At 42.2% G+C, this 23030-nt stretch overlaps 1 protein-coding gene across 1 annotated transcript in view; it reads right to left on the bottom strand.

Annotated features, from left to right (window-relative positions):
- LOC121574385 (leucine-rich repeat-containing protein 75B-like) overlaps window positions 1–21502 on the bottom strand; it is a gene marked incomplete at its 3' end in the record, with an annotated part of 42352 nt that extends 20850 nt beyond the window's left edge. The window contains exons 1-3 of the mRNA XM_041887004.2: window positions 20939–21502; window positions 12621–12749; window positions 10821–10933 (exon numbers count right to left, since the gene is read on the bottom strand). Of these exons, the coding sequence (XP_041742938.2) occupies window positions 10821–10933; window positions 12621–12749; window positions 20939–21223 (527 nt within the window). The remainder of the gene's footprint in view (window positions 1–10820; window positions 10934–12620; window positions 12750–20938) is intronic.
- Between the last annotated feature and the right edge of the window lie 1528 nt (window positions 21503–23030).

Genomic DNA, 23030 nt, shown 5'->3' with positions numbered 1-23030 from the left:
AATCCTTTGGTCCTTCAATGAAACTGGTATACTTTTTTATTTATCACAATTTTCTTTAACCAATTATGTTCTTTAATGCAGGGCCGACAGACAAGTTCCTTACTTTTCCCCCCTTCCAATTTCCTCGTCCATTTTTGCGGTAATGCTGCAATTATTTGGTTGTAATTTTGGGTAGAGCAGACATTTCCATATGTTTTTGTTAGCTGCACCAGTCCTACCGACGATATCGTTTACGAAGATTATACCTTTACATAATTTTTTATTTTTTAATAATGTTTTTTTTAATCAATTAGTATAATTGAATTTAACCACAATATTTGATGCAATATTTGTTCTGTCGTTTCCGGAAGATTAAATTGAAATTGCAACCAACTTTGTATGGCTTGTTTTAGAAATAGTGATATTTGGGAGATTATTTCTTTTTCAAATAACTGAAAGTGAGAGGTTGTAATCTGAATAAAGGGAAAAAGGCTATTCTTGAACATTGGTTGAGACAATCTTACTAATTTGCTAGAGAACCAGTTCGGATTTAAGTATAATTTTTGTATGACTGAAGCTTTTAGTAATAGGTCTAATGCTTTAATATTTAATAATTTCTGTCCTCCTAATTAATATTCATTATATACAGTGGGGGAAAAAAGTATTTAGTCAGCCACCAATTGTGCAAGTTCTCCCTCTTAAAAAGATGAGAGAAGCCTGTAATTTTCATCATAGGTACACGTCAACTATGACAGACAAATTGAGGAAATAAAATCCAGAAAATCACATTGTAGGATTTTTAATGAATTTATTTGCAAATTATGGTGGAAAATAAGTATTTGGTCAATAACAAAAGTTTCTCAATACTTTGTTATATACCCTTTGTTGGCAATGACACAGGTCAAAGTTTTCTGTAAGTCTTCACAAGGTTTTCACACACTGTTGCTGGTATTTTGGCCCATTCCTCCATGCAGATCTCCTCTAGAGCAGTGATGTTTTGGGGCTGTCGCTGGGCAACACAGACTTTCTAGGCCACTCCAGGACCTTGAAATGCTTCTTACGAAGCCACTCCTTCGTTGCCCGGGCGGTATGTTTGGGATCATTGTCATGCTGAAAGACCCAGCCACGTTTCATCTTCAATGCCCTTGCTGATGGAAGGAGGTTTTCACTCAAAATCTCACGATACATGGCCCCATTCATTCTTTCCTTTACACGGATCAGTCGTCCTGGTCCCTTTGCAGAAAAACAGCCCCAAAGCATGATGTTTCCACCCCCCATGCTTCACAGTAGGTATGGTGTTCTTTGGATGCAACTCAGCATTCTTTGTCCTCCAAACACGACGAGTTGAGTTTTTACCAAAAAAGTTCTATTTTGGTTTCATCTGACCATATGACATTCTCCCAATCCTCTTCTGGATCATCCAAATGCACTCTAGCAAACTTCAGACGGGCCTGGACATATACTGGCTTAAGCAGGGGGACACGTCTGACACTGCAGGATTTGAGTCCCTGGCGGCGTAGTGTGTTACTGATGGTAGGCTTTGTTACTTTGGTCCCAGCTCTCTGCAGGTCATTCACTAGGTCCCCCCTTGTGGTTCGGGGATTTTTGCTCACCGTTCTTGTGATCATTTTGACCCCACGTGTGAGATCTTGCGTGGAGCCCCAGATCGAGGGAGATTATCAGTGGTCTTGTATGTCTTCCATTTCCTAATAATTGCTCCCACAGTTGATTTCTTCAAACCAAGCTGCTTACCTATTGCAGATTCAGTCTTCCCAGCCTGGTGCAGGTCTACAATTTTGTTTCTGGTGTCCTTTGACAGCTCTTTGGTCTTGGCCATAGTGGAGTTTGGAGTGTGACTGTTTGAGGTTGTGGACAGGTGTCTTTTATACTGATACAAGTTCAAACAGGTGCCATTAATACAGGTAACGAGTGGAGGACAGAGGAGCCTCTTAAAGAATAAGTTACAGGTCTGTGAGAGCCAGAAATCTTGCTTGTTTGTAGGTGACCAAATACTTATTTTCCACCATAATTTGCAAATAAATTCATTAAAAATCCTACAATGTGATTTTCTGGATTTTTCCTTCCTCAATTTGTCTGTCATAGTTGACGTGTACCTATGATGAAAATTACAGGCCTCTCTCATCTTTTTAAGTGGGAGAACTTGCACAATTGGTGGCTGACTAAATACTTTTTTTCCCCCACTGTAAATAGGCCCGTTTAATTTTGTCTGGCTTGCCGTTCCAAATAAAATGGAATATTTTTTTCTCATTTACTTTAAAAAACTGTTCGCTAGGCATAGGCAAGACCATAAGCAAATAGGTAAACTGGGATAATACTAAAGAGTTAATCAGGGTGATTTTTCCACAAATTGACAGGTATTTACATTTACATTTTAGTCATTTAGCAGATGCTCTTATCCAGAGCGACTTACAGGAGCATTTAGGGTTAAGTGCCTTGCTTAAGGGCACATCGACAGACTTTTCACCTAGTCGGCTCGGGGATTAGAACCAGCGACCTTTCGGTTACTGGCACAACGCTCTTACCCACTAAGCTACCTGCCGCCCCAGGTGCATGGTAGCAAGATGTTATCTATTTTTGCTGACTTTCCATTAAAATGTATTGGAGTGAGATCATTTATTTCATTTGGGATATGTATTCCGAGTATATCAACATCACCATCAGACCATTTTATTGGTGAACTACTTGGTAATGTAAAAATTGTATTTTTTAGTGATCCAATATGTAATATAGTACATTTATCATAATTTGGTTGTAATCCAGAGAGGTTAGAAAATGAATGACACCTTTGTTTTTAAGCCCTGGATTTCTAATCCCTTGATATTATTATTGTTGGATCTGATTTTAATAGCTAGCATTTCGATGGCCATAATAAATAGATATGCCGATAGTGGACAACCTTGTTTCACTCCTCTTGACAGTTTAAAACTTTCTGAGAAATAGCCATTATATACTATTTTACACCTAGGGTTACTATACATGATTTTAACCCATTTTATAAAGAGATTCTACAAAATTGAAATGCTCCAGGCATTTATATATAAACCTCAGTCGTACTTTATCAAATGCCTTTTCAAAGTCTGCTATGAATAGCATGCCTGGTTTCCCAGATTTTTCATAGTGTTCTATTGTTTCCAGTACTTGCCTTATATTATCTCCAATGTATCGTCCATGTAAAAAACCTGTCTGATTAGAATAAAAAATGTCCGACAATACCTTTTTAATTCTATGCACTATACATTTTGCTAGAATTTTACATCACAACACTAAAGTGTAAGGGGCCTCCAATTTTTTTTAATGGACTGGATCTTTATATTTTCCACTTGTATCCTGTTTCAGTAATAATGAAATTAGACCTTCTTGAGTGTGTGATAATCTACCATTTATATAGGAGTGGTTAAAACATGCTAGTAATGGTCCTCTGAGTATATCAAAAAAGGTTTGGTATACCTCGACTGGTATGCCATCCAACCCTGGATTTTTCCCGGACTTAAAGTCTTTAATTGCATCCAGAAGTTCCTCCTCTGTAATTTCACCTTCACATGAGTCTTTCTGTATGGCTGTTAATTTTACATTATCAATAGAAAAAAAATCTCTACAATTAGCTTCAGTTAGAGGAGATGGAGGCGACTGAAACAAAAACACGAACTTAAAGTAAAGTACTTTGTTTCCTCCTTCAAAATATCATTTAATAATAATAATATGCCATTTAGCAGACGCTTTTATCCAAAGCGACTTACATTTTATTTTAATTTTTTGTGTATGGGTGATCCCGGGGATCGAACCCACTACCTTGGCGTTACAAGCACCGTGCTCTATCAGCTGAGCTACAGAGGACCACATTTGGTGAATCATGGGTGACTCCGTGATATGTAACCAGTTTCAGTAAATTGTTTTTGGTAGCATTTCTATGTTGAAGATTAATAAAGAATTTGGTGCATTTTTGTTTGCTTTATTTTTTATAATATATTACACTTGATGTTTCTTAACAATGTGCAAATAGTTAAAGTAGAAATGGGGGAAAAATTAACATAAATATGGGTTGTATAATACAGTGGTGTTTGTTATTTTCTTGTGGCAAGAGGTCACAAATGTTTCTGCTGTGATGGCACACTGTGGTATTTGAGCAAGTAGATATGGGAGTCTCTCTCTGTCTCTGTCTCTCTCTCTCTCTCTCTCTCTCTCTCTCTCTCTGAATTGTGCCCTAAATGCTACCAGTATTCACAGCATAACCTCTTCCAAAATCTTCTGTACTTTTTCAGTAAGCCGTGAAATTTATTTCAATACAAATGATGTTGACAGGGTTCCAGCGCAGTATGGCTGAGGCTGCCTGGCTGGGTAGTTAGTGTGGAGGCTATGAGAAGTGAGTCTGCCTGGGTAGTTAGGATGGAGGCTATGGGAAGTGAGTCTGCCTGGGTAGTTAGGGTGAAGGCTGTGAGAAGATGGACGATTTACAGCGAGGAGCCTGCTGCCAGAGCAGTCTGCTAATGAACACAGTGGGAGAGCCAGCCTTGTTATTATTGAGTCTTATTCTGAGAGACATTGCAACAAGGAGAGAGGCTTGACGGTTCGACTGAGGCGGTCAAATATCTCACAAACTAGGTTAATTGCTCAGGGAGAAGGAAACATGATGATAATTAGAATGTTTTCTCCGTAATATGCAGTGTTTTCTTCCCCTCAAATGCACCTGCTTGGCAATTACAGCTGGAGAGCATATGCGGTTCTGTCTATTGTTTACACAGCGTTTCAGATTCAGATTCCAAGTGTTTAATAGTCACACGTACAGGCGTTTTTCCTATTTTGTTGCATTACAACCTGTAATTTAAATGGATTTGTATTTGCATTTCATGTAATGGACATACACAAAATAGTCCAAATTGGTGAAGTGGAATGAAAAAAATAACTTGCTTAAAAGAATTCAAAAAAATAAATAACGGAAAAGTGGTGGATGCATATGTATTCACCCCCTTTGCTATGAAGCCCCTAAATAAGATCTGGTGCAACCAATTACCTTCAGAAGTCACATAATTATTTAAATAAAGTCCACCTGTGTGCAATCTAAGTGTCACCTGATCTGTCACATGATCTCAGTATATATACACACCTGTTCTGAAAGGCCCCAGAGTCTGCAACACCACTAAGCAAGGGGCACCACCAAGCAAGCGGCATCCTGAAGACCAAGGAGCTCTCCAAACAGGTCAGGGACAAAGTTGTGGAGAAGTACAGATCAGGGTTGGGTTATAAAAAAATATCCGAAACTTTGAACATCCCACGGAGCACCATTAAATCCATTATTTAAAAAAATGGAAAGAATATGGCACCACAACAAACCTGCAAAGAGAGGGCCGCCTCCCAAAACTCACGGACCAGGCAAGGAGGGCATTAATCAGAGAGGCAACAAAGATACCAAAGATAACCCTGAAGGAGCTGCAAAGCTCCACAGCGGAGATTGCAGTATCTGTCCATAGGACCACTTTAAGCCGTACACTCCACAGAGCAGGGCTTTACGGAAGAGTGGCCAGAAAAAAGACATTGCTTCAAGAAAAAAATAAGCAAACACGTTTGGTGTTTGCCAAAAGGCATGTGGGAGACTCCCCAAACATATGGAAGAAGGTACTCTGGTCAGATTAGACTAAAATTGAGCTTTTTTGCCATCAAGGAAAACGCTATGTCTGGCGCAAACCCAACACCTCTCATCACCCCGAGAACACCATCCCCACAGTGAAGCATGGTGGTGGCAGCATCATGCTGTGGGAATGTTTTTCCATCGGCAGGGACTGAGAAACTGGTCAGAATTGAAGTAATGATGGATGGCGCTAAATACAGGGAAATTCTTGAGGGAAACCTGTTTCAGTCTTCCAGAGATTTGAGACTGGGATGAAGGTTCACCTTCCAGCAGGACAATGACCCTAAGCATACTGCTAAAGCCTACTCAAATCCCAGACCTCAATCCAATTGAGAATCTGTGGTATGACTTAAAGATTGCTGTACACCAGCAGAATCCATCCAACTTGAAGGAGTTGGAGCAGTTTTGCCTTGAAGAATGGGCAGAAATCCCAGTGGCTAGATGTGCCAAGCTTATAGAGACATACCCAAAGAGACTTGCAGCTGTAATTGCTGCAAAAGGTGGCTCTACAAAGTATTGACTTTGAGGGGGTGAATAGCTATGCACGCTCAAGTTTTCAGTTTTTTTGTCTTATTTCTTGTTTGTTTCACAATAATAAATATAAAGTGGTAGGCATGTTGTGTAAATCAAATGATAAAACCCTCCCAAAAAATAAATGCCAGGTTGTAAGGCAACAAAATAGGAAAAATGCCAAGGGGGGTGCCACTGTACAGGGTTGCAGGTGTGATTGCAGGGTACAGTGAAAATCTTATGCTTCGAGCTCCAACATGCAGCACTAAGTGAAATAAAATAATGAAAATGGTAATAAAAAACAACAATAGAAATAGCACTATATATACACATCATAACTGTAGCAGTGATTAATAAATACATGTCCATAGGGGGAGTAGCATGGGGGAGGGTGGAGTAGGTAGCTGACTAGTGGTGGCTATTCAGCAGCCTGATGGTCTGAGGGTAGAAACTATTGGCCAGTCTTTCAGTTTTTGCCATGATGCTCCTGTACTGCCCGCGTCTGAGTGATTGAAGCGGGGAGAACAGGGCATGGCATGGCTGCGACACCTGGTGTTGTAGGTGTCCTGTAGGGCAGGCAGTGTGCCCCCAATGGTGCGTTCGGCTGCACTTATCACCCTCTGTAGCGCCTTACGGTCCGCGGCAGTGGAGTTGCCGTACCAGGCTGTGATGCAGCCCGACAGTATGCTCTCGATGTTGCTCCTGTAGAACACTGAGGGCCTCGGGGACAGGACACATTTTTTCAGCATCCTGAGGTCGAAGAGTTGCTGTCGTGCCTTCTTCTCTACGGTGTCTGTGTGGTTAGACCCTTTCAGCTTCTCTGAGATGTGTACGCCGAGGAATTTGAAGTTATTGACCGTCTCCACCGTGGCCCCGTTGATGAGGATGGGGGCGTGTCCAGCCTGGTTCCTCCTGAAGTCCACATTCGGCTCCTTTGTTTTGCTAACGTTGAGGGAGAGGTTGTTTACTTGGCACCACGCTGTCAGAGTGCCTACCTTCTCCCTGTAGGCTGTCTCGTCGTTGTTGGTAATCAGGCCTACGACTGTCATGTCGTCAGCGAACTTCATGATGAAGTTGGAACTGTGTGAGGCCACGCAGTCGTGGGTATACAGGGAATACAGGAGGGGACTGATGACGCATCCTTGTGGGCCCCTGTGTTGAGAATCAGTGTCGAGGAGGTAATGTTGCCTACCTTCACCACCTGGGAGCGGCCCGTTAGGAAGTCCAGGACCCAATTGCATAGGGAGGAGACCCTAGGCCGTGAGCTTTGTAATGAGCTTATAGGGCACTATGGAATTGAAGGCCAAGCTGTAGTCGATGAACAGTATCCTCACATATGCATTCCTTTTGTCCAGGTGGGTAAGGGCAATGTGCAGCGCAATGGCAATTGGGTCATCCGAGGATCTGTCAGGGCAGGTTAATTGGAGAGGGTCTAGTGTGTTAGGGAGGGAGGAGGTGATATGGTCTTTGACTAGCCTCTCAAAGCACTTCATGATGACGCAAGTGAGTGCTACTGGTCGGTAGTCATTCAGTTCAGTTACTCTCCTTTTCTTGGGCACGGGGATGATAGTGGACAATAACATTTGATTTGATTTGATCTTGAAGCAGATGGGTATAGCGGCCTGAGCTAAGGAGAGATTAAAAATGTCAGAGAACACAACAGCCAGCTGTTCTGCACATGCTCTGAGGGCACAGCTAGGGATGCCGTCTGGGCCGGCAGCCTTGCGAGGGTTACCACGTTTGAATGACTTACATACGTCCTCAGTGGAGACTGTGAGTGTGTAGCCCACGTTGTCATCAGGGGCTCTCCTCGGCAGCTCAGGGTCCTTGTGCTCGAATCTTGAGAAAAAGGTGTTTAGCTCGCCCGGTAGGGTGGTGTTGGTGATTGTGATGTGGCTGGCTTTCTTTTTGTAATCCGTGAATGTTAGGAGCCTCTGACACATATGCCTTGTGTCCGACCCGCTGAATTGCTCCTCCACTTTGTTCCTATACTTGTGTTTCACCATATTGATCTATCTGCGTACGTCATATTTGTACTATTTAAAAGCAGCTTCTCTCTCTTTCAGTTTTCCTACAAGGCTGCTATCAATCCACGGTTTTTGAAGTGGGTTCGTTTTGAAAGGTACTATCAGTATCACGTCATCTATGCATTTTTTTATGAATCCGGTGACTGAGCCGCATATTCATTGACGTCATCTCCAGAGGCGACCCGGGAACATATTCCAGTTCACGTGATAAAACAGTCTTGGAGCGGAATTCTGATTGGTCGGACCAATGCTGTACAGACCTGACCACCGGAACTTCCCTCAAGTCTTTGTTTGTAGGCAGGGAGAAGTAAGATGGAGATGGAGTCATCCGAAAAGAGGATGGGAGAGGGCCTTATACCCGTGCCGAAAAGGCATGTAGCAGTGGTCAAGAGTAGAATTTCCGCGATTTAGACAGTCGATGTGTTAGTAATAATTTGGGAGCACGGTTCTCAAATTCCTTTAGTTAAAGTCCCTGCAACAACGAATGCTGCTCCGGGAATGCGATCTCCAGTTTGTTCAGGGTCCAATGAAGATCTTTGAGAGCCTTTTTGGTGTCGGCTTGGGGCGGGATGTACACAGCCATGGCGATAATCCCTGAGAACTCTCTCGGAAGGTAAAAGGGCAACATTTGATGACCAAGTATTCCAAGTTGGGGGAGCAGAAGCTTGCAAGTTCCTGTATGTTTCCCCCATCGCCATGTGTTGTTTGTCATAAAGCAGAGCCCACCACCTTTACTCTTGACAGAGCGAGCCCGCTTCCGATCCGCTCGGAAAACTGTAAAACCCGCTGGTTGCATATAATCCGAATGTTGCAGGATTTGATGTCCCTCTGGAAGGAGATCCTCGCTCATTTTGTTTGTTCATTAATGATTGAACATTGGCGAGTAGTATGTTCGGTAATGGAGGACGTCTTAATCTCACTAAGACCCCGCCACGTCTGCCTCTCCGTCTGTATTTTCGCTTCCTACTCTCCGGTAGGACTCCCAAGCCGCTCGGCGCCTCGCCGAAGATGCTAGTCCATTGTTTTGCAGTCTCAGGGAATTCGGGGAGGTTGGGTGGATGGTGAGTACTCAGCGATTTGTATTCCAATAGTTCTACCCGGGTGTATGCAGTAATGCACAAAACAAAATTATTAAGAAAAAAAACTGAAACCTGCAATGTTTTATCAGAGCTTGAGGCGCCCTCTGTCGGCACCATTTTAGCACCCGAGCTGGATCTGTCTGATGTTTTTCTCATTAAAACCGATCTCTTTCTGTTATTTATTAGGATTGATCTGTTCATTTATTCATCGGTTAGATAGATCTACAGTACCATGACCGTTGTCAAGCTGTGCAGTGGGGCGTGGAACAACTACACTACAGTACACTCCCATAGAAACGTATTCTGCACCAAGTAAACATGATATACTGCCCTACACAATAGGCTACTACACAGGCCTATATTATAGGACCCCAAGACTAGGGTTGCAAAGGGAGGGTATATTACTGGACACTTTCTAAGTTTACCAGTAAACTACCAGAATTTCAAGGATTTTATGTAATCTATCACAATACATCTTGTGGCCCTTTTGGGTACTTCAGATTATCACAGGTGTCTGTAATAATCGCTGGCCCTCTGTGTGGCCTTATCACATGTAAAATGTATGAAATAATTAAATAAGATGATTTTAAAAGAACAAATTGAATGACAAAGCTGGGCGGCAGGTAGCTTAGTGGTTAAGAGCGTTGTGCCAGTAACTGAAATGTTGCTGGTTCTAATCCCCGAGCCGACTAGGTGAAAAATCTGTCGATGTGCCCTTGAGCAAGGCACTTAACCCTAATTGCTCCTGTAAGTCGCTCTGGATAAGAGCGTCTGCTAAATGACAAAAAAAATTAAAAAACATTATCCTAAATATAAACCATCAACTTAGTGAATACCGTTGATGTTTAATATGAGAGTTTCAGCATGAATGATCCTTTATAAATATTTTTTTAAACACGTATTTTACTATGTCAGTATGTATTTGTTGTCAAAGTTTTGGCGTCAAACTAGTGGCAGTTTTAAACACAGTCAATAGTTGGAAGAGTTGCAGAGTTAATTGAAAATAATGGCATTGTTGATTAATGATTTTTTCATTAATTAGGCTATTTTCTCTTGAACCATGTGGTCTATCTACTAGAAACTCATGGACAATATGGACACAGATATAATGAATGAATACTATATATTAATATATATGTTTTAAGTTATTCAAGTATAAATTACCAAAATTACGATAGATTGCCATAGATTTTCTGCTAATTACCATAATTACTGAAGATTGCAGTAACTTTGGTAAATTACCGGTAGCTTCGCAACCCTACCCAAGACAATAACGAAGTACACTTGGTGGAAGCTGGTGCTGCTGTGTAATTATCTAACACATTAAATCCTTGCTGGTATTGTACAGTAAAGTGCCCAACATCAGGAGTGACTAATCTCTAACACACACTCACTAAACACGAGACTGTCCTGTTTCAGAGATGTTAGTGGGCTTAAGTAGGTTTTGGGGCCGTGCGTACTGTATCACTGCTCTGATGTCAGTTTGCTGTTAGCTGTTTATTTGTTTGCGGTGGTGTTATGGCAGTAGCTGTCCCAGTTGGTGGATGTGTCAGCGACAGATGGACAGACGGACGGACTCACCAGGCCTGCGACTTCCTCCTGGGCAGGCTCTGTCTCATCCACTTGGAGTGAGGGGTCAGGTGGAATATCAGCTGTCTGCAGATCTTGTCGGACGACTTCAGGGTGTCTGTCTCCTGTAATATACACATACACAAACACTAAGGGCTTAAAGTGTCTGGCTTTCAAATAGAGGAACAATCAAAGAGACTGCTCTAGTTGACTTTCTGAACTGAATAAATGTAATGAAAATAGGCCTATTTTCCTTTCTGACATCATGAACAATGGAATTTGACCCCTGCGTTTTGCATCATATGATGCAACATGCATCATACGGGATCATTTCTGTATTTTGAAAGTTACATATCTTGAAAACTTGACTGCTGACAAGCAAAACATTTTGGGACTATGTCAACAATGCACTAATGAAACAAATATCAAAATATAGTTTTTGGGTGGAATTTACCTTTAACCACAATTAGCACAACAGGCAACCTTGTGACACCTAAGAATTAATTGATACATTTTAGAAGCCCAAGGCAGAACATCTTGGATAAACATATTTCAATGGACCACTGTTTCACTTATGGCCTTGCAACCCCTATTATGTCACATTGAGCTGTGTAGTGATGGTTTAAAAGGTGAAGGTTATTTATAATAATATATAATAATAATTGTCTGATCCCCTTCACTTATCCCACTACAAACAATCCAACCATTTGGCTGCTTTCACCACATTATCTCAAGGGTCTTCTCCCTTGTCCATCCAACATGGTTATACATAAAAATATGCTTTAGCATCTCTGTCAGTCCCTCTCTCCTTGGTCTCGCTCCAGCTCTTGCTCCATTGCTCTTTCTCCCTCTCCACCCCCCCTTCCCCAAAGACTTTAAAAGGATTGGGTTAAGCAGAGCAGGGTAAATCTAATTAATTGTACAACACAACAACAAGAAAGAAGCAATGCAGCGAAATAGAAAAAAGACAGGGGCAATTTACCTCAGGCTATTAACCATTCCCACTCCTCCCACTCTGTGTGGCACAAACATGCCTCATACACTTCAAACCTTCCAGCGTTTCTTATCAGGCAATGGGATGTCAGTAAGAACACTATTACAGTCTTTGTTATGTTTCATCTTTGTGGGAAAAGGGTTCACTGAATGGAAGTATTCTTAGAAAAGGCCTTGACTATAATCTGGAAATAACATGTTTTTCTCGTTGATGTGAATTGGGGCATTGTCAACATGGAATCAAATTCAAACACGATTCAGAATATGCATAGGCTGTAGCCACCACAGGGCTCTTGAGATCTAAAAACACAGTACTATGGTTGAACGCACAATAAAAGTATTGTGTTGTGATGCATTTTGAAGCACTGAGACTGGTTCTTCACATTGTGATGAGTTGTTGTTGACATTGGAATGACAGTCCCAGACATTGGATTGTACTTTGACGGTTGTAGTAATGACACCACACTGTGACTTACCTACTTCTGGTCATTAGTTATAAATAGGTGCCCCATGTCTCCAGCACCCCAGGATTGAACACGTATGCACACACACACGCCTAATCATAACAACTGTATGATTGATGGCAGCAGTTAGAAGGCTGGAAACAAACCAAATGGCCTAGCAGTCATATTTCTAAGAGACCGACCATCATCTATTTGCTCTTGAATTGACCCTTGCAGCCGTGGATTCCTAAACGTTCTATTTTCTGTGCCTGATCTCATTTAATGTTCCCTGACAACAGCACGGCTGAGGTGGTTGAGACAAACAGACAGATGGACAAACAGACAGATCAACAGTCAGACATTACGATGGGCTTACCCTCTTTGGACACTGCATGTCTTTGGCCAGGCTGAGCAAGAGCTCATGGGAGATTGGATCCACCAGGTTGAGAAAGGCTGTATTCTTATAGAGGATATCATTGAGGGATGTTCCCTGGAGTCCCAAGTCCTGTAGGAATACAGAGCAGGAGAGAATAATATATCATTGGTGTTTCTTTTCAATCATTCCAAGGTCCAACAAGGGGTGAATTTCTATATTATTTAAGTGCAAGTCATGCGTCATTAAGTATTCAAGTGACATGATGTGGACTGCTTAATGGTAACAGATTGTCAATGTATTTGCATAATCCTTTCATCATCCACTTTCCTCATGATGTTCATTTATCAAGCTGAGAGGATTTTACAGTAAGAGTGCCACATGGGACAAGGCACAGGATAGGCTGGGGTGTGGGATGAGGGGTATGGGGGGTTAAAGCAGGACAATTTCTCCCAAAATGACATTTTAACAGACACACAACAACTAAAGTGATGTGCTGTGCCCTCATTCACCCCTAACAGTAAAATTACGTTCTATTGCATTACATGCATTCTAGGGACAGTGACTTTGCAGACCCAACGCAGCAGTAATGTGCCTTAGGACACTTCCATCCCTAAAAGCCCTGGGTCTTTACACACACCACACTGAACACACTCCAGAGCTATCCAAGAAAGACGTCTAAAAACACCACGCAGGCACTTAGAGAGAAATGGTTCAAGTCTACAGCACTTCCGCTCCCTACCATCTTCTCTGGAATTAAAATGGCAGGCGTGTGTGATGTGTAGACGGGTTTAATAAAAACGAGGAATGAGAAAACACCCCCAGAGGTTGTTCTTTCTAGTATCATCTGCAGGGCTGCTGCTATTTGCAGTGACACCAGCAGTGTAAATAGATTGAGGCAAAGGAAGCTGCAACTTCCGGTAATGCTCTGAGGGCTGCTGCTGGTGAGGAGGGATTGATGTCATCGTGAGCCCGAGTTTGAAACCTAACACTTTGACACACATCAAAAGGCCTTCGACGCAGCCCTCACCAACCTCCCATATCGAGGAGGATGACATCAACCAAACACACACAGCAATCCCTGAAACAAATGAGCTGAAACCGCAGGCAAGACGTGACGGAAAGGCTCAAAAACAAAACATCCACCACAATGAAAGGTTAAGGCGGAGTAGAGCAGAGGAGGACAAAACAACATTCTCCTCCTCTTATAACTAATTTGTTTCAGGACTTGGTTTACTAAATGTGTTCTAAGTCACATATGGGGTTATATGATATCAAGGTATGAGCAAAGCTGCTGTAGGTCTGTATACTTGCTGGACTCCATGCAATGTGAAGGTAGTAGCAGGCTAGGGCTATACATGTAAGCTGGTGTAAAGATGCTGTATAGGAGGAGGCTGAGGACTCCTATGTTAAGCAGACCCTACAGTCTGAAAGGCTAAGCACTGACGCCTACAGTGAAAGCTCTGAGAAAAACTACCATCAGCACTTTCTCCTCCAGCTTTCTGGCTTATGTATTACACTAGAGCTCTCTGGGATTCCCTGACTCCGGGCCATTCTCCAGCTCTCCCTTTATGACAGGGAAATATACCACAACAGAATACAGTAAACAAGTCTCAAACAACAGCATAGAGATAGGCCTAGATTGTGGATCATTTTATGATTAGTATGTAAAAAATGTGGTAAATCATCAAGTAGTTTAACTATGACCAATTTTGTATAATATTGCATACCTGCTGTATTTCCGTATTTTGAAAGTTATATATCTTGAAAACTTGATTGCTGACATGCAAAACATTTAGGGACTATATCAACAATGAACTAATGAAACAAATACCAAAAGTAGTTTTTGGAAAGTCTCATTACAAAGGTAATGTTAGCCTATTATAACCTCCAAGACACTTTAGTATTTGCTTTCACACATCACTAAACATATTCAGTGTTTATGCTTTTAAGCTTAATGCTTGCTTGCTGATTCCTTGTTTACTGACGAACATAGAGAAGAATCCAAAGTAATTAACGTTAATAGCCCAGAAGGGAGATTGGTCTCATTGCTTCCTCTGTGCATCTCCTCTGTGTAATAACTTCCTGTGTGCTGTGCTGTGAAGGAGGCATCAGGCATGCCCCACCACCATCCAACAGCTCAAGGAGATTAACTCCAAATCCAGCCTTCCCCGAAAGAAAAAGCAGCTTTTCCACACACTGAGGAAAAACAGGAGAGCTACAAGTACCACCTCTGTTGTTAAAGCGGCTCAGTGGAACGGTGCACCCTTAGAAAAAAGGATTCCAAAAGGGTTCTTCGGCTGTCCCCATAGGATAACCCTTTTTGGTTCAAGGTAGAACTATTTTGGGTTCATGTAGAACCCTTTGTGTAAAGGGTTCTACCTGGAACCAAAAGGGTTCTACTCAGAACCAAAAATAGTTATTCAAAGGGTTCTCCTATGGGGACAGCCGAAGTACCCTTTTAGGTTCTAGATAGCGCCTTCTTTTCTAAGAGTGTGTGAGTCGATATATAGTGAGGGAAAAAAGTATTAGATCCCCTGCTGATTTTGTACGTTTGCCCACTGACAACGACATGATCAGTCTATAATTTTAATGGTAGGTTTATTTGAACAGTGAGAGACAGAATAACCACACAAAAATCCAGAAAAACGTATGTCAAAAATGGTAAAAAATTGATTTGCATTTTAATGAGGGAAATAAGTATTTGACCCCTCTGCAAAACATGACTTAGTACTTGGTGGCAAAACCCTTGTTGGCAATTACAGAGGTCAGACGTTTCTTGTAGTTGACCACCAGGTTTGCACACATCTCAGGAGGGATTTTGTCCCACTCCTCTTGGCAGATCTTCTCCAAGTCATTAAGGTTTCGAGGCTGACGTTTGGCAACTCGAATCTTCAGCTCCCTCCACAGATTTTCTATGGGATTAAGGTCTGGAGACTGGCTAGGCCACTCCAGGACCTTAATATGCTTTGTTACCTTGGCCGTGTGTTTTGGGTCATTGTCATGCTGGAATACCCATCCACGACCCATTTTCAATGCCCTGGCTGAGGGAAGGAGGTTCTCACCCAAGATTTGACGGTACATGGCCCCGTCCATCGTCCCTTTGATGCAGTGAAGTTGTCCTGTCACCTTAGCAGAAAAACACCCCCAAAGCATAATGTTCCCACCTTCATGTTTGACGGTGGGGATGGTGTTCTTGGGGTCATAGGCAGCATTCCTCCTCCTCCAAACACGGCGAGTTGAGTTGATGCCAAAGAGCTCAATTTTGGTCTCATCTGACCACAACACTTTCACCCAGTTCTCCTCTGAATCATTCAGATATTAATTGGCAAACTTCAGACGGGCATGTACAGTGGGGAGAACAAGTATTTGATACACTGCCAATTTTGCAGGTTTTCCTACTTACAAAGCATGTAGAGGTCTGTAATTTTTATCATAGGTACACTTCAACTGTGAGAGACGAAATCTAAAACAAAATTCCAGAAAATCACATTGTATGATTTTTAAGTAATTCATTTGCATGACATAAGTATTTGATACATCAGAAAAGCAGAACATAATATTTGGTACAGAAACCTTTGTTTGCAATTACAGAGATCATACATTTCCTGTAGGTCTTGACCAGGTTTGCACACACTGCAGCAGGGATTTTGTCCCACTCCTCCATTCAGACCTTCTCCAGATCCTTCAGGTTTCGGGGCTGTCGCTGGGCATTACGGACTTTCAGCTCCCTCCAAAGATTTTCTATTAATTTCAGGTCTGGAGACTGGCTAGGCCACTCCAGGACCTTGAGATGCTTTTTACAGAGCCACTCCTTAGTTGCCCTGGCTGTGTGTTTCGGGTCGTTGTCATGCTGGAAGAGCCAGCCACGACCCATCTTCAATGCTCTTACTGAGGGAAGGAGGTTGTTGGCCAAGATCTCGCGATACATGCCCCATCCATCCTCCCCTCAATACGGTGCAGTCGTCCTGTCCCCTTTGCAGAAAAGCATCCCCAAAGAATGATGTTTCCACCTCCATGCTTCACGGTTGGGATGGTGTTCTTGGGGTTGTACTCATCCTTCTTCTTCCTCCAAACACGGCGAGTGGAGTTTAGACCAAAAAGCTCTATTTTTGTCTCATCAGACCACATGACCTTCTCCCATTCCTCCTCTGGATCATCCAGATGGTCATTGGCAAACTTCAGACGGGCCTGGACATGCGCTGGCTTGAGCAGGGGGACCTTGCATGCGCTGCAGGATTTGAATCCATGACGGCGTAGTGTGTTACTAATGGTTTTCTTTGAGACTGTGGTCCCAGCTCTCTTCAGGTCATTGACCAGGTCCTGCCGTGTAGTTCTGGGCTGATCCCTCACCTTCCTCATGATCATTGATGCCCCATGAGGTGAGATCTTGCATGGAGCCCCAGACCGAGGTTGATTGACCGTCATCTTGAACTTCTTCCATTTTCTAATAATTGCGCCAACAGTTGTTGCCTTCTTACCAAGCTGTTTGCCTATTGTCATGTAGCCCATCCCAGCCTTGTGCAGGTCTACAATTTTATCCCTGATGTCCTTACACAGCTCTCTGGTCTTGGCCATTGTGGAGAGGTTGGAGTCTGTTTGATTGAGTGTGTGGACAGGTGTCTTTTATACAGGTAACGAGTTCAAACAGATGCAGTTAATACAGGTAATGAGTGGAGAACAGGAGGGCTTCTTAAAGAAAAACTAACAGGTCTGTGAGAGCCAGAATTCTTACTGGTTGGTAGGTGATCAAATACTTATGTCATGCAATAAAATGCAAATTAATTACTTAAAAATCATACAATGTGATTTTCTGGATTTTTGTTTTAGATTCCGTCTCTCACAGTTGAAGTGTACCTATGATAAAAATTACAGACCTCTACATGCTTTGTTAGTAGGAAAACCTGCAAAATCGGCAGTGTATCAAATACTTGTTCTCCCCACTGTATATGTGCTTTCTTGAGCAGGGGGACCTTGCGGGCGCTGCAGGATTTCAGTCCTTCACGGCGTAGTGTGTTACCAATTGTTTTCCTGGTGACTATGGTCCCAGCTGCCTTGAGATCATTGACAAGATCCTCCCGTGTAGTTCTGGGCTGATTCCTGACCGTTCTCATGATCATTGCAACTCCACGAGGTGAGATCTTGCATGGAGCCCCAGGCCGAGGGAGTTTGACAGTTATTTTGTGTTTCTTCCATTTGCGAATAATCGCACCAACTGTTGTCACCTTCTCACCAAGCTGCTTGGCGATGGTCTTGTAGCCCATTCCAGCCTTGTGTAGGTCTATAATCTTGTCCCTGACATCCTTGGAGAGCTCTTTGGTCTTGGCCATGGTGGAGAGTTTGGAATATGATTGATTGATTGCTTCTGTGGACAGGTGTCTTTTATACAGGTAACAAACTGAGATTAGGAGCACTTCCTTTAAGAGTGTGCTCCTAATCTCAGCTCATTACCTGTATAAACGACACATGGGAGCCAGAAATCTTTCTGATTAAAATGCAAATCAATTTATAACAACTTTGACATGCGTTTTTCTGGATTTTTTTGTTGTTATTCTGTCTCTCACTGTTCAAATAAACCTACCATTAAAATTATAGACGGATCATTTCTTTGTCAGTGGGAAAATGTACAAAATCAGCAGGGGATCAAATACCTTTTTCCCCTCACTGTACACTGAACAATAATATAAACGCAACATGTAAAGTGTTGGTCCCTTGTTTCATGAGCTGAAAAAAAAAATTCCTGAAATGTTCCATACGCACAAAAAGCTTATTTCTCTCAAATGTTGTGCACAAATTTGTTTACATCCCTGTTAGTGAGCATTCTCCTTTGCCAAGATAATCCATCCACCTGACAGGTGTGGCATATCAAGAAGCTGATTAAACAGCATGAGGAGTATTTCTGTCTGTAATAAAGCCCTTTTGTGGGGAAAAACTCATTCTGATTGACTGGGCCTGGCTCCCCATGGAGTTGGCCTGGCTGCCTTATATGAACTGTAACTCAGTAAAATCGTTAAATTGTTGCATGTTGCGTTTATATTTTTGTTCAGTATAGTATATCTGAAGAAAACGTAGGATATAATTGTTTATGTACAGCAATAGTTGAATAGGATGGCCTTGACTAGAATACAGTATATACATATGAAATGGGTCAAAGTAGTATGTAAACATTAATAATGGAACACTGGTCAGTTTAATAAAGTGACCAGTGTTCCATGTCTATGTACATAGGGCAGCAGCCTCTAAGGTGCAGGGTTGAGCAACCGGGTGGTAGCCGGCTAGTGACAGTGACTAAGTTCAGGGCAGGGTACTGGGTGGAGGCCGGCTAGTGATGGCTATTTAACAGTCTGATGGCCTTGAGATAGAAGCAGTTTTTCAGTCTCTCGGTCCCAGCTTTGATGCACCTGTACTGACCTTGCCTTCTGGATGATAGCGGGGTGAGCAGGCCGTGGCTCAGGTGGCTGAGGTCCTTGATGATCTTCTTGGCCTTCCTGTGACACTGGGTGCTGTAGATGTCATAGAAGGCAGGCAGTGTGCCCCCCGGTGATGCGATGGGCATACCGCATCACCCTCTGGAGAGCCCTGCGGTAGCGGACGGTGCAGTTACCGTATCATGCGGTGATACAGTCCGACAGGATGCTCTCAATAGTGCATCTGTAAAAGTTTGTGAGGGTCTTATGGGCTGAGCTGAATTTCTTCAGCCTCCTGAGCTGTTGCGCCTTCTTCACCACAGGGAAGCAGAGCAGTGCAAGGTTATGCCTTTTGCTGCTGCTTAAATTTGATGAGTGGCACGTGGCTCAGATAGTTCACTAATTTGTGTGCAATTCACAAGCACCATCCAGCATGGCAGGATAAATATGTGGACACATTTCATGTACACTATGTAGAACTGTGGAATGTAGGAAAACATTGCATTTCTGTGTCCACGGGAATGACATCGAAGGAATAGAAAATTGGCCTTTCGTTTAACATACTCAGTGGTTGCCTGTAGGGAAGTGCACTCTATATACTCTATTTCAGTCTACTTTTGTCACCTGTCTGATCTGTGATATTCCAGGAAGAGCCTGAGGACCTACATCTCTACAGCAGTGATGGTGTTACCATACATACCTGAGCCAGACAAGGCAGACAATCTGACACAGCAGACACTTTTGATCTGTGATTATGTAAGGGGCAAGCCACTGAATAATTGTACCATGAACTAAACTACACTATAGATACAAAAGTATGTGGACACCCCTTCAAATTAGTGGATTCGGCTATTTCAGCCACACCCGTTGCTGACAGGTGTATAAAATCGAGGACACAGCCATGCAATCTCCATAGACAAACATTGCCAGTAGAATGGCCTTACTGAAGAGCTCTGTGACTTCCAACGTGGCACCGTCATAGGATGCCACCTTTCCAACAAGTCAGTTAGTCAAATTTCTACCCTGCTAGAGCTGCCCCGGTCAACTGTAAGTGTTGTTATTGTGAAGTGGAAACGTCTAGGAGCAACAACGGCTCAGCTGCGAAGTGGTAGGCCACACAAGTGCTGAAGCTCGTAGCGCGTAAAAATCGTCTGTCCTCGGTTGCAACACTCACTACCGAGTTCCAAACTGTCTCTGAAAGCAACGTCAGCACAAGAACTGTTCGCCGTGAGCTTCATGAAATGGGTTTCCATGGCCGAGAAGCCGCACACAAGCCTAAAATCACCATGCGCAATGCCAAGCGTCGGCTGGAATGGTGTAAAGCTCGCCGCCATTGGACTCTGGAGCAGTGGAAACGCGTTCTCCGGAGTGATGAGTTGTGCTTCACCAATCTGGCAGTCCGACGGACAAATCTGGGTTTGGCGGATGCCATGAGAATGCTACCTGCCCCAATGCATAGTTCCAAATGTAAAGTTTTGTGGAGGAGGAATAATGGTCTGGGGCTGTTTTTCATGGTTCGGGCTAGGCCTAGGCATACTTTTGGTCATGTAGTGTATATAGCTAAGACCCTAAATGAAGGTTGACAATTAAATGAACAAAAACATTTAAAGAGACTGTGACATACAGTAAATCATTTTAAAGGGGAAACCCCAAAATATGAAGAAACCCAGCCTAAATTACAAACAAACCTACAGTAGCGTACACATACATAATAATCTAATACGAATAGTAGATGCAGCATTTTTACCAGTACATTTCTAGTGATTGATCAGGCTGACTTGAGTGACAACCTGTGGCTACTGCTGATCAAACAGCATCAAATTCTGCAGGTGCACCAGGTAACTTACGGACGGACACATCTTATGAAGTTGAGGAGAAGTAAACTATTATTCAATGTTAAACATGCTCTCTTACCTTTCTTAGCAATTTGAGCACCTCGACTGCCTGTTCTTGTTTCTGTTCTCGAAGAAGCTTCTGTATTTCCCTGATCCATGCCACCCGTCTCACATAGGGGCTGTGGTTGCTTTTCCGCAGCATCCCTGGGAGCTTGTCTGACTTCAGCATCAGGGATGTAAACAAGAATTCCCCGCCTCCACTTCGCTCAGCTTCTCCGGAGCTGTCATGCCGCTGGCGTCTCTTCTTGGAAAATGTGGTTTCTATTTGGTCCAGACTACTTTGCCTGGTCAATTTAGAACCCATTACTTCACAGAATTATGTTTCAGTTGAACAACGGCTCCTTGACACTATGTACATGTACCTGACAGAATGTAGCCATAACAGTTACACAGTAGCCTAAACTTGGATATTGAGTAACGCACGCATCTATTTTTTCTCTTAACAGTATGAAAACAAAGGGAGAAAATATGAGCAGAGATTGATAAATTACTATATTCTCTATTAGATTAAATTTTGAGGATTACACCAGCAGTATTGCATAGCTTTCTATTCGTATTCAAATAATTTCCAGCGTCTTGCCGTTATAACCATGCACTGCCCAACAGAGCTCGTGCAGTCAGTGTAGCCTACTACAACATCACGTGGAGCTCGTGGTCTTTGCGTCCAATAAGAATCCGCGCTGCATAGATCATGGTCGTGCGAATACTTTACATTTAAATTTACGTCATTTAGCAGACGCTCTTATCCAGGGCGATTTACAGTTAGTGAGTGCATACATTTATTTTATTTTTTTCATACTTTCTCTTGATATAGGTGACCGTCCAAGGCCAGTTATGTTGTTTAGCAGCTCGTGACGGTTTAACTTTCTATTTGAGAGGGCTGATTTAATGCTAATACATTTTGTACACAGTTTGTCAATTATCATAGTAATTATCATATCACATATCACAATCTATGTAGAAAATATGGATTCATTCAGGTTTTCATTTTTTAAATGTATTTTTCTGACTCTCTCTCTCGCTCTCTCTCTCACCTTTAGCCATCAGAGTATTGCAGAGTATTCTATACTTAAATAATATAAATGCATGTGTATTATGAACTATGAATCAGGCTGGGAACGAGACTACCTGCAAGTATGTAAAAAGTATGTAAAAAAATAAAAGAATGGAACTGACCACTGGTAATTAAATGTAAAAGGAATTATAAACCAACTCATAAAATACATGATGGAGTTGCTGTATTTTATTTTCTACATGTCAAGAAAGAGCCTACTGAAAGTCTGGTGTGAAATGAGGTGATGTTTTGTCATTCTATAATGAAAAAACTCAGCAATATAGGTGTGTTAAACATTTATACAATTTTAACCATTGTTGCACTCTTTGAAGTTAAACATTACATTTGAAAAAAGTCAAACTAATCCATCTGTGATGTTCCTAGCAGAGAATATAGATCTACTACACTTCATGGCTGGGGTCAATTCAATCGAAGGTGGTCAATTCAGGAAGTGATTTTATAAAAAATAAAAAATGGAAAAACTTTTGAAATATATAGCTTCTACTCCTCATTGAAAATCGATGAATTTTTGTATTTATTCTTATTCTTATTTAAGTCTACTTCCTGAATTGACTGCCTTCACTTCGAATTGACCCCAGCCCTGCTCCAAAAAATGTGCCACTTAAAATCACGTTTTTCTACCCTGGAGTCATGCCAGTTCATTGTTTAATGCAGTTAATACTACAATAGCAGTCTATTTGTTAATAAAGATATAATTTATTCCATTGTTTAGACATCCAGTCTCTGGTGCAACAAAAGAACATCATAGATGGTTTTCTGTTGGTGTTAATTTGTCAATTATTTCCCTCTAAGAGAGGTGGGTTTTATGTTAATGTTTTCTGAATGTGCTCCTCTGTTCATACATTTTTGTAGACGCTCTTATCCAGAGCGACTTACAGGAGCAGTTAGGGTTAATTAAGTGCCTTGATGAAGGGCACAGCGACAGATTTTTCACCTAGTCGACTCGGGATTCAAACCAGCTACTTTTCAGTTACCTGCCCAACGCTCTTAACTGCTAGGCTACCTACTTCTGTTCCTGTTTCCAGAATAACACCAA

This window comes from Coregonus clupeaformis, chromosome 9 (genome assembly GCF_020615455.1).
Source record: "Coregonus clupeaformis isolate EN_2021a chromosome 9, ASM2061545v1, whole genome shotgun sequence".
Lineage (NCBI taxonomy): Eukaryota > Metazoa > Chordata > Actinopteri > Salmoniformes > Salmonidae > Coregonus > Coregonus clupeaformis.
Note: the sequence above shows the minus strand (reverse complement) of the source record. Positions and strands in the feature narration are given on the sequence as shown.